This window comes from Babylonia areolata, chromosome 22 (assembly GCF_041734735.1).
Source record: "Babylonia areolata isolate BAREFJ2019XMU chromosome 22, ASM4173473v1, whole genome shotgun sequence".
Classification (NCBI taxonomy): domain Eukaryota; kingdom Metazoa; phylum Mollusca; class Gastropoda; order Neogastropoda; family Buccinidae; genus Babylonia; species Babylonia areolata.
Window position 1 is genome coordinate 22,399,865 of NC_134897.1, and position 12,244 is coordinate 22,412,108.

General features: G+C 43.4%; 1 protein-coding gene across 1 annotated transcript in view; it reads left to right on the plus strand.

The window, feature by feature from the left end:
• LOC143297271 (uncharacterized) overlaps positions 1–7,121 on the plus strand; it is a 32,868-nt gene extending 25,747 nt beyond the window's left edge. The window contains exons 5-8 of the mRNA XM_076609522.1: positions 20–153; positions 1,750–1,896; positions 4,048–4,233; positions 5,905–7,121. Of these exons, the coding sequence (XP_076465637.1) occupies positions 20–153; positions 1,750–1,896; positions 4,048–4,233; positions 5,905–6,057 (620 nt within the window). The 3' untranslated portion in view covers positions 6,058–7,121. The remainder of the gene's footprint in view (positions 1–19; positions 154–1,749; positions 1,897–4,047; positions 4,234–5,904) is intronic.
• The last annotated feature ends 5,123 nt before the right edge of the window (positions 7,122–12,244 follow it).

Genomic DNA, 12,244 nt, shown 5'->3' on the forward strand with positions numbered 1-12,244 from the left:
CACTGCCTTTTTATTGCAGATTTGCGTGATGCCGTGCGGAGAAGCCACGTCGGGGTCTTGAAGAAAACAATCGAAGAGGCAGAGAATTCCCAGTTTTCGGGGCAACTTCACAACCAGATAGAAGCAGCTCGCAGAAAATTGCAGCATCTGATGGTAATTTTTTTTCTATTGCTTTTGTTTCTTTGTCTTTTTGTTGTTTTCTGTTGATGTTTGTTTGTTTTAGTGGGTATTTGTCGTGACATTTCAGGTTCAGTGCGTTTTGTTTACCATAAACTTTGTCTTGGATGTGAGGTCGTTTTAGTATGATGAGGTACGCTGATAATACGTGCGTAACTAATATTGCATGATTCAGAAAAAAAGGTATTAATCTGAACAATGCAAGAGGATCTTTTATCAAGTTTCCGAAAATATATATGCACTATATTCGTCAGCAGTGACCACCGAAGATATATTCAAGAATTTATTTATCATTATTCATAACACTGAGAAAGGAAGAGTGCCGGACAGTTTATTCAGTGATGGTAGAGTAAACTGAAAATTAATTAACTTGTCGTAAGAAAAAGAAACCGGAATTAGTGGAGGGGAAGATTGTGCGGCGTGCCCTCCATGTCGGAGGGCCACGTAGAAAGGGAAGTAACTGTGGGTTAGTTTAAGTGAACTAGATCACCGCGAAGTTAAATCCCTTGAACCATCCTACACGAGCGATCACACATCGGTGAAGTGCTGTCGCATTAGATTAGGTAGAGCTTTCGTCGCATATATGTGGAGTGATTGCCAAGAGGTAACGCGTCCGCCTAGGAAGCGAGAGAATCTGAGCGCGCTGGTTCGAATCACGGTCAGCCGCGGATATTTTCTCCCCCTCCACTAGACTTTGAGTGGTGGTCTGGACGCTAGTCATTCGGATGAGACGATAAACCGAGGTCCCGTGTGCAGCGTACACTTAGCGCACGTAAAAGATCCTACGGCAACAAAAGGGTTGTTCCTGGCAAAACTCTGTAGAAAAATCCACTTCGATAGGAAAAACAAACTGCATGCAGGAAAAAAAAGGGGGTGGCGCTGTAGTATAGCGACGCGCTCTCCCTGGGGAGAGCAGCCTGAATTTCACACAGAGAAATCTGCTGTGATACAAAGAAATACAAATACAAATATAAAAAGTTGCAAACGCATTTCAAACTCATGCCACACTGATATCGCTTCACCAAAGTTCAGCACACAGGGGGTTAATGGATATCTTTCACCATGCTCACCTCAACCTTACGCATCAGTCTAGTCACGGGCGCTTTCTCTGAAAGATAGTTGCAGCCAGAAAGATTTGATAATGCGTATGGGGCATGACCTTTCATTGAATCTATCTCCTTCAGAATGCTGGTCTCTGACCTTGTATCTGTAGAAAGGGTCACTCTTAATGACAACATGTTTTTCTTCTTTTTGTGAGTGGTCATTCCTGTGTTTCTGTCAACGTTGAGTAACTTTCCCAATTATTTATATTTTTCTATCTATAGTTGAATTATTTTCCTATTTCTTCAGAGTGATACCAGTGTCTTTTGCCATAACTGAGTGATTTTTTTTTAATTAATATTTCTTTGTATTTCTTCTCAGTGTAATCAGTGTCTTCTTTCAGGAGTTGGATGATTTTCCTATCTCTTTGTCTGTTTCCGCCGAGTCGTACCGACGTCATTGTCGTCGTTGAGTTCTTTTCCCCATTTCTTTGTATTTCCTCTGAGTGATACCAATGTCTTCTTCTTTCAGGAGCTGAACGAGTACAAGCACGACATTCTCACCATGGAGCAGTCAACGATTTCAGAAATCCACAGCTACCAGCGGCCCCCTCTGTGTGTGCATGACGTCATGGTGGCCACCTACATGCTGTTGGGGCATCAGGAGCCCCGCCTGACCGTGAGTGTTTCCAGCTGTGATTGACCCTCTGTGCCGCCCATAATCAGTGCAAAAGACCCTCCCCCGTAATCATAATCAGTGCTATAGACCCCCAATAATCAGTGCAAAAGAACACCCCCCCCCCATAATCAGTGCAAGAGACCCTCCCCCATAATCATAATCAGTGCTATAGACCCCCCCACCACCCCCTATAATCAGTGCAAAAGACCTTCCCCATAATCATAATCAGTGCTATAGACCCCCATAATCAGTGCAAAAGACCTTCCCCATAATCATAATCAGTGCTATAGACCCCCCAATAATCAGTGCAAAAGACCCTCCCCCATAATCATAATCAGTGCTATAGACCCCCAATAATCAGTGCAAAAGACCCTCCATAATTATAATCAGTGCTATAGACCCCCCCCCATAATCAGAGCTAGAGATACTCCCCATAATTAGTGCTAAAACCCCAATAATCAGTGTTAAAGCTCCTCATAGTCAGTGCTAAAACTCTTATAATCAGTGCTTTCGACCTTCCCTCCATAATCAGTGCCATAGACCCTGCCAGTAATCAGTGTTAGAGATCCTCTCCATAGTAAGTGCTAAAACCCCAATAATCAGTGCCATAGACCTTTCCCCATAATCAGTGGTATAGACGTTTCCACATAATCAGTGCTGTAGACCCTTCCCCATAATCAGCTATAGACCTTTCCCCATAATCAATGCTCTTCACCCATAATCAGCTATAGACCCTTCCCCATAATCAGTGCTCTTCACCCATAATCAGCTATAGACCCTTCCCCATAATCAGTGCTGTAGACCCTTCCCCATAATCAGCTATAGACCCTTCCCCATAATCAGCTATAGACCTTTCCCCATAATCAGTGCTCTTCACCCATAATCAGCTATAGACCCTTCCCCATAATCAGTGCTCTTCACCCATAATCAGCTATAGACCCTTCCCCATAATCAGTGCTGTAGACCCTACCCCCATAATCAGTGGTAAAGACCCTTCCCCATAATCAGTGGTATAGAACCTCCTCCAATAATCAGTGGTATAGACCATCCTCCCATAATCAGTGCTGTAGACCCTTCCCCCACAATCAATGGTATAGACCGTCCCCCATAATCAGCGCTAAAGACATTCACCATAACCAGTGCTAAAGACCTTCCCCAATAATCAGCGCTATAGACCTTCTCCATATAATCAGAGCTATAGACCCTCCCCCCATAATCAGTGCTGTAGACCTCCCTCGCCACAATCAGTGCTTCTGACCTTCCTCAATAATCAGAGCTGTAGACCTTCCTTCCATGATCAGTGTTATAGACCCCCCCCCCCCCTTAATCAGGGGGGCTGATTGTCCGGGTTGTATGTCCATCTGGCTTCCTGTGGAGTGGGGGGCGGGGAGGGGGGGAGTGGGAGCTGGCTGTCGATGTGGGGGGTGGGGAGGGTGAACTTCTGGTTATAGACTCTGAAGTGGGAGTGTTGGCTACTAGTGGTAACCCGTCCGCGTAGGAAGCGAAAGAATCTGAGTTCACTGGTTCGAATTCCGCAATCGCCAGTATTTCCTCCCCCTCCACTAGACGTTGGGTGGTGGTCTGGACGCTAGACATTCGGATGAGACGATACATTCAGGTCCCGTTTGCAGTATGCCCGTAAAAGCACCCACGGCAACAGAAGGGTTTTCCCTGCAAATTTATGTCGAAAAACCCACTTCGATAGGAAAAGAAATAAAATTGCACGCCGAAAAAAACAAGAAAGAAAAGGTAGCGCTCTTGGTGTGGCGCTGCGCTCTCCCCAGAGGGTGAAAGCAGCCCGATTTTCACACAGAGAAATTTGTTGTGACAAAACAGAGTAATACAATACTATCTGTGTGATATAAGCTGAGTGTTGGCCCTCCAATTGGTACAATGGTCCAACAATCAGAGGTATAACTCCCATGATCAGTGCTATAACTGTCCAATTACAACTGTTATATCTCCTGTGATCAGTGCTATAACCGTCCAATTATTACAGATATAACTCCCATGATCAGTGCTATAATCGTCAAATAATCTGAGCTATAACTCCCATGATCAGTGCTATAACCGTCCAGTAATCAGAAAAATAAAACAAGGTAATATGAAATAAAATATGATAAAATGAAAGTTGTCCCCGTCTCTGTTCAGGAGTGGGCGGACATTCAGACCCTGCTGTGTCGCGTGGGGCGTGACTCCCTGATCCACGATATCCGGGACTTTGACTCGGCGCACGTGGACCCGCGCACCAGCCGGCGCGTGCAGGAGATTCTGCAGCCGCACGAGCTGCACACCATCCGACAGGCCAGCAACGGGGCTGCCACCTTCTACGTCTGGGTGAGTCAGGACACGAGGAAAACGAAACGAAACGAAACGAAAGTTTATTCAGTTCGGCCACAGCCCCTTCTGAAGGGGGTCCAAATACAAATACTACATTTATAACGAACGAAAGATTAAAGGATGTACAAGCAAAAATGAGTTAACGACTTCTTAAGGAACTGCAATCGGTGTCATAGCCCAAGCATTCAGAAACAAATATATTATTCTCTCTGAGCGCACGAGGGAGAAGGGGGGAGGAGAAGAAGAGAGACCCTTTGAAAGGAGAGAGAGTTGTTTTATCATATCAGATGAGAACCAAAAGTATGAATCTGAAGACCTTCCTGTCCATTCTCCCCAAGCAAGGTGTTTGGTGGTTGCTTATGTGACATGGGTGTTGTTGCTTCGTGTTTAAATTTTGTCTGTCGATGTGTGTGTGTGTGTGTCATGCACGTGCGAAAACTACACGTGAGACACATGCATTTATAATTAAAGTACAGAGATGATAATCTCTCTCTCTCTCTCTCTCTCTCTCTCTCTATATATATATATATATATATATATATATATATGTGTGTGTGTGTGTGTGTAATTATATATATTTCTTCACATCTGGCCGACCGGTGAACCTTTTCCTGAAAACTCTCACTTGATTGTACTGCTCTTTTTCTGTCTTTGTCAGTCTGTCTGTATATATCTCTCTCTTCCTCTGTCTCTCTCTCTCTTTTTTTCTCTCTCTCCCTCACTCTTTCTCTCTCTCTCTATGTCTCTTTCTCTGTCTGTCTCTCTTTCTCTCTGTCTGTCTGTCTCTCTCTCTCTCTGTCTGTCTGTCTCTCTCTCTTTCTCTCTGTCTGTCTCTCTCTTTTTCTCTCTGTCTGTCTGTCTCTCTGTCTCTTTCTCTGTGTCTGTCTGTCTGTCTCTATCTACTCTCTCTCTCTCTGTCTGTCTGTCTGTCTCTCTCTCTCTGTCTCTTTCTCTCTGTCTGTCTGTCTGTCTGTCTCTCTCTCTCTCTCTCTCTCTCTCTCTCTCTCTCTCTCTCTCTCTCTCTGTGCCATGTCTTACGCCTTGTGCAGCTTTCAAGGCCTGACTAGAGCGTCGGCTTTGTGCGTGGGTCAGACATCTGCTCCTTTTTTTCCTCAACCCCCGCTCCCCCTCTCCTCCCACACAACCCCCCACCCATCCCCCTTCTTTCTTGGAACTGAAACTGGGAAAGACACTTTGCTCCTAATTTCTAATTTCCCCACTCCACCCGAGTGTGAACCGACACATGACTTCAGTTTGGGAGGGTTATATCGGTTGAAGAAGAGGAACGGGCCCCGCCTTCCTGTGCCCAGGCCTACAGAAAGTCCCGATGGTCGTGAGAGGATACGGGGACCTTTAGACTTTCACTTTGTTTTTAACGTTGTCACGATCCTAACTAACCGCTTGCAGTCCTTCTTCTTCTTCTTCGTCATCATTTTTTCCTCCTTCTTCTTCTTCTCCTCCTTCTCCTTCTTCTTCTCCTCCTTCTTCTCCTTCTACATCTTCTTCTCCTTCTCCTCCTATCCCTCTCCTTCTTCTTCTTCTCCTCCTCCTCTCCTTCTCCTCCTCCTCCTTCTTCTCCTTCTTCTTCTTCTTCTTCTTCTTCTTCTTCTTTATTTTTAACGATCCAAACTGACGAGGTTCTATGCCTTGTGTCCCCCTTGTTTCCAGACCACACAGATCTGTGATAAAGTGGAGCGGGACAGCAGCCAGACGAACCAGGGAGGACAGGAGGAACAGGACGCCAGCACGGCCAGAACGGAAGATGTTGACGACGATTCCAACGACAGGGGCAACACGCCCAGAAAGAAACATCAGGGCTAGTGATGGTGGGGTGGTGGGAGAAGGGAGATGATTGCGTAGTGGGGGGAAACGAAAGGCTATTTATTGGTGGAGAAGGAGTTAGAACGATACTGATATCAATGATAAGAAAAACATTACAATATTCCTTGTGACTCCGGTACACTTAGATATAAAGACATATTTTGTTCTGTTGTATTCTAATCTACTCTAGTGGTGGATCTTGTTCAGAGCTCTTACTCTCCAGTCAAGCACATGTATGGATAGCTCTAATTCAGAAGAATGGAAGATAGCACAATTAAGAGACAGGGGAAAAAAAACTAATCGGAAACGGAAGGGCAAGGGGTGGGAAGGGAGATAAAAGCACAGTGGGAAACAAAGGACTATTAGCAGGGAGGAGATCTGAGCAATAAGAATAGCAATAAAAGTATTTGAATATCGCTTAATCTTGTGCAGAGACGTATCAAAGCGTTTACACACCAGTCATCCACACGTATGAGTAGCTCTGATTCAGAAGGATGTAAGATAAAACTTTAAAAAAATAAAAACAGCAGCCATAATGGAAAACAGAAGGCCTATTGGTAGGGAGGGGAGTTAAAATGATGAAAAGAAAACAAAAAATTATATTGTGCTGAATCTTGTACCAACACACCAGTCATTCACGCGAATGTCAAGCCCTAATTCAGAAGGATGAAAGATGAAACTTTATTTTTAAAAATTAATTTTTTTTAAAAGTTGTGGAAGCAAAGGGTAGTTGAGGTGGTGAGGTAACATCGTAATGGAAAACGTAGGGATAGTGGAGGTGGTGAGGTAAAATCGTAATGGAAAACGTAGGGATAGTGGAGGTGGTGAAGTCAAAACCGTAATGGGAAAAGTAGGGGTAGTTGTTGTTTTTTTCTCAAGGCCTGACTAAGCGCGTTGGGTTGTGCTGCTGGTCAGGCATCTGCTTGGCAGATGTGATGTAGCTTATGTGGATTTGACCGAACGCAGTGACGCCTCCTTGAGCTACTGATACTGATACTGTAATGAAAAACGAAAGACTAGCGGTGATGGTGAAATAAAATCGTGATGGGGAATAAGGGCTAGTGGTGGTGGTGGTGGTGATGATAAACTGTAATTGAAAACGAAGGGCTAGTGGTGGTGGTGGTGGTGATGATAAACTGTAATTGAAAACGAAGGGCTAGTGGTGGTGGTGGTGATGTAAACCTGTAATTGAAAAGGAAGGGTTAGTGGTGGTGGTGGTGGTGATGTTAAACTGTAATTGAAAACGAAGGGCTAGTGGTGGTGGTGGTGGTGTAAAACTGTAATTGAAAACGAAGGGCTAGTGGTGGTGGTGATGTAAAACTGTAATTGAAAACGAGTGGTGGTGGTGATGTAAAACTGTAATTGAAAACGAAGGGCTAGTGGTGGTGGTGGTGATGTTAAACTGTAATTGAAAACGAAGACCTAGCGGTGGTGGTGGTGATGTAAAACTGTAATTGAAAACGAAGGGCTAGTGGTGGTGGTTGTGATGTAAAACTGTAATTGAAAACGAAGGGCTAGTGGTGGTGGTGGTGATGTTAAACTGTAATTGAAAACGAAGGGCTAGTGGTGGTGGTGGTGATGTAAAACTGTAATTGAAAACGAAGGGCTAGTGGTGGTGGTGGTGGTGATGTTAAACTGTAATTGAAAACGAAGGGCTAGTGGTGGTGGTGGTGATGTAAAACTGTAATTGAAAACGAAGGGCTAGTGGTGGTGGTGGTGGTGGTGATGATAAACTGTAATTGAAAACGAAGGGCTAGTGGTGGTGGTGATGTAAAACTAATTGAAAACGAAGGGCTAGTGGTCTTGGTGGTGATGTAAAACTGTAATTGAAAACGAAGGGCTAGTGGTGGTGGTGGTGATGTAAAACTAATTGAAAACGAAGGGCTAGTGGTGGTGGTGGTGGTGGTGATGTAAAACTAATTGAAAACGAAGACCTAGCGGTGGTGGTGGTGATGTTAAACTGTAATTGAAAACCAAGGGCTAGTGGTGGTGGTGGTGATGTAAGACTGTAATTGAAAACGAAGGGCTAGTGGTGGTGGTGGTGGTGATGTTAAACTGTAATTGAAAACGAAGACCTAGCGGTGGTGGTGGTAATGTAAAACTGTAATTGAAAACGAAGACCTAGCGGTGGTGGTGGTAATGTAAAACTGTAATTGAAAACGAAGACCTAGCGGTGGTGGTGGTAATGTAAAACTGTAATTGAAAACGAAGGGCTAGTGGTGGTGGTGGTGATGTAAAACTCTAATTGAAAACGAAGGGCTAGTGGTGGTTAGATAAAATCGTTTTGGGAAACATAGGGCTTCTAGTAGACATGGGAGATAAGAAAGTAATGGAAAACGGCGGAGTTAAGAGGGGGGATTGTCGTTAGGGGGTGGGGAAGGGGAGAAGGTAAACACAAACAGTAATGGTGAACGAAAGGCTAGTGACGGGAAGGGGAGTTAAAAACAGGATACAGAAAGAGTCAAGAAGAACACAAAGAAAATAAAGAGAAGGGAAAAAAAGAAAGAAAGCAAAATACAAACAGGAATATTAGAAAATAGAAGAAATCTTTGGAAACTATGAAGGGACAATGGGGAAAACGACTCGTGGGACTGTTGGGGAAATGAAAGATACATTGGAAACGGAGGGGTTATTTAGGGAAACAGACAGTGGGAAACGGAATAGAAGGACAGAAAAGTAACTGGCATGCATGGCTGTGTAGATGAACACAGAAATGGCAAGGTTTGGACGGGAGGTAATGAGAAGCAGACAAAACCCCATATATTAGAAAACAGAAAAAAAACAACTAAACATGGTAGAATACAATACACGTGTTACTTTCTTGTCACATTAGATAAAAACAGCACATAAAAAATATCCCTATAGTGTAGCGAAATTACGATATTTCACCATTATTCATCTCAAAGCCTAAACAGCACGTTGGTGTTTTTTGTTTAGGACAGACATCCGCTGTGTTGTAGCGTATATGGTAAAGTCCGCACGCTTTCACAACTTGAAACTAAATCTGAAACTCATCACAAGTGTGGGTCACTTTATCTGACTTACGAACGCCAGAAAAGGCTGACGATTTCGATGTTCGCGTACTGTTGGGGGAGTTTTACACGAAATTACAGCGGTTTGGCCCACAATGGGTTGTAGTCTAGCTAGCAGACTGTCAGGGCATTTCATACGTTAATGGAGGCTGGAAAGCAAGAAGAAAAAAAATACCAGCGACAACAACAAACCTGTTTGTTAATATTGTGGAGACAGTAGGAAACAGGGGCTGTTGAAAAAAAAGACAAATGTTTTGTTTGTTCTGCTTTTGTGACTATAAACGCCTTAATGGGCACGTTTCATTAAGTAAGTGGGCTTTCACGTGCTCGATAGTTTGTTTTTGCATCTGTCGAAGGCAGGAGGGTTTGTTTTTTTGTTTTGTTTGTTTGTTTGTTTTTGTTTTTTGATTTGTTTTGTTTTTCTTTTGTAGTCTCTGTAGCGGTACGGGGGACTGGGGAAAGGGATTGGAAGAAATTCGCGTGTTGAAAAATAATATGGTTATTTATAGGATTCCTGGATAAATTAAAGCAAGCCAGATGGAAAGCAACCGGCATCCAGAAATAGAATGAACAACTTGGAAAAAACAGCAAACACAATCGGGATCGTAAAGCAAAAAAATGGAATGAACAACTAGAAACAAACATAATCGGGGTGATAGAAGGATTTGGACAAAAACTAAAAATATAGTAAAGGAAAGAAGGATTGCTCCGTTTTGAAATGTTTGAGGTGTCACTGGGGCGTCGCAAAGAAGAGCTTCTAACCAGATTCGTCCAGGTCCGTCGGTTCTATGTAAAAAATAAATAAACAAATAAATAAATAGATAAAATTAATAAGGCGTGGATCTCTACAAATGGTTTTCCCCCTGCCCTTTCTGCAAGAATAAAAGGGAAGTAACAAACAAAAAATGATGTCGTGCGAAACAAAACGTGACTGAAAAAACAGGATAAAAAAAAAAGATGACAGTGCAGAAAGTCAAAAGCTGTAAATCTCCAGTCATTACAGATAAGTTACTGGAAATAAGTAAATACTCTTGTGAGGATATGAATGGATTTCATGAATGGATTTTTGAATGAAAACAGCACAAACAAACACGTTAACAGGAGAGCAAAAGAAGACAGAGCACTCCCGAAACAAAAAAAAAAAGTGTATGGAAAAGAGAAGGCCCGATACAGAAGACGCTGAAAATACGGAGCGTTCTGAGGTCATATGCAAAATTTCATTTATACGAGGACACAAGTGTTCTGTCACTTTGGCAGTTGTTTTGAAAGGGACGACTGTCCCTTAAAGACCAACACAACACACAAGACGATGTGAAAACCTGCTGTCCGTCGTGAAAAGGGGGACGCTGAAGTGGTATGGCCACGTGACCAGGACACATGCCCTCTACAAGTCCATCTTCCGGGCAAGAGGAGAAGAGGAGGACAAAGAAAGAGGCTGACTGACCACATTGCTGAATGGACTGGAAGGAGCTGTGCTCAAACCCAGGCACCTGTACACAACGCGTGGGAAATGAAGACCTGTGGTGCGGCGTTCCCCCATGCATTTGTATTTGTATTTCTTTTTATCACAACAGATTTCCCTGTGTGAAATTCGGGCTGCTCTCCCCAGGGAGAGCGCGTCGCTATACTACAGAGCCACCCATATTTTTGGTATTTTTTCCTGCGTGCAGTTTTATTTGTTTTTTTCTGTCGAAGTGGATTTTTCTACAGAATTTTGCCAGGAAAAACCCTTTTGTTGCCGTGGGTTCTTTTACGTGCGCTAAGTGCATGCTGCACACGGGAAGTCGGTTTATCGTCTCATCCGAATGACTAGCGTCCAGACCACCACTCAAGGTCTAGCGGAGGGGGAGAAAATATCGGCGGCTGAGCCGTTATTCGAACTAGCGCGCTCAGATTCTCTCGTTTCCGAGGCGGACGCGTTACCTCGAGGCCATCACTCCACACACAGGGTTAGGGTTAGAGTGCAGAGAGAGTTACAGGAGCAGAAAGGGGGCGTCGGGGCAGAATGGGTTAGGCGTTGGACTTCTGATCCAGTGTTCGCCAGTTGTCAGGTTTCGAGGCTCTACTTCGGATGGTGTCGTGTCCTTGGGAAAGGCACTTGACTCCGTTTTTATTTCTTTTATTTTGGTTTTGGGGGTGTTTTTCTTTCAAGACACCCAGGTGTTAATAGGTACCAAACTTCGATTGTTGGAGGAAGGTTAAAACGGCGTGAGGAGAGGGTTAAGCCCAGCCTTCTTGTACCGAGACCGAGACACACTGAATATGAAATCACTGGCTTGAAGGCCGTATAAGGCTATGGGACCAGTAACCTTAAGCTTTGTTGTTGGTTGTTGTTGTTGTTTTCAAAGCAATAAGTAGGAAGCGGAGGGGATGGCAGCAAGTGACAGAAGTGAACGAGTTAGATGGACTCAAAGAAATAAAGAAGTGAACGTGTTAGATGGACTCAAAGAAATAAAGAAGTGAACGTGTTAGATGGACACAAAGAAATAAAGAAGTGAACGTGTTAGATGGACTCAAAGAAATAAAGAAGTGAACGTGTTAGATGGACTCAAAGAAATAAAGAAGTGAACGTGTTAAATTGACACAAAGAAATAAAGAACTGAACGTGTTAGATGGACTCAAAGAAATAAAGAAGTAAACGTGTTAGATGGACTCAAAGAAATAAAGAAGTGAACGTGTTAGATGGACTCAAAGAAATAAAGAAGTGAACGTGTTAGATGGACACAAAGAAACAAAGACGTAAACGTGTTAGATTGGTACAAAGAAAGGGAAAGGTAAGCGTGTTAGATGAACACAAAGGAACAAAGAAGTAAGCATGTTAGATTGGCACAAAGAAAGGAAAAGGTAAACGTGTTAGATGGACACAAAGGAACGAAGAAGTGAACGTGTTAGATGGAAACAAAGAAAGGAAAAGGTAAACGTGTTAGATGAACACAAAGGAACAAAGAAGTCAACGTGTTAGATGGACACAAAGAAAGGAAAAGGCAAACGTGTTAGACACAAAGGAGCAAAGAAGTGAACGTGTTAGATTGGTACAAAGAAATGAAAAGGTAAACGTGTTAGATGGACACAAAGAAAGGAAAAGGTAAACGTGTTAGATAGACACAAAGGAACGAAGACGTGAACGTGTTAGATGGACACAAAGAAAGGAAAAG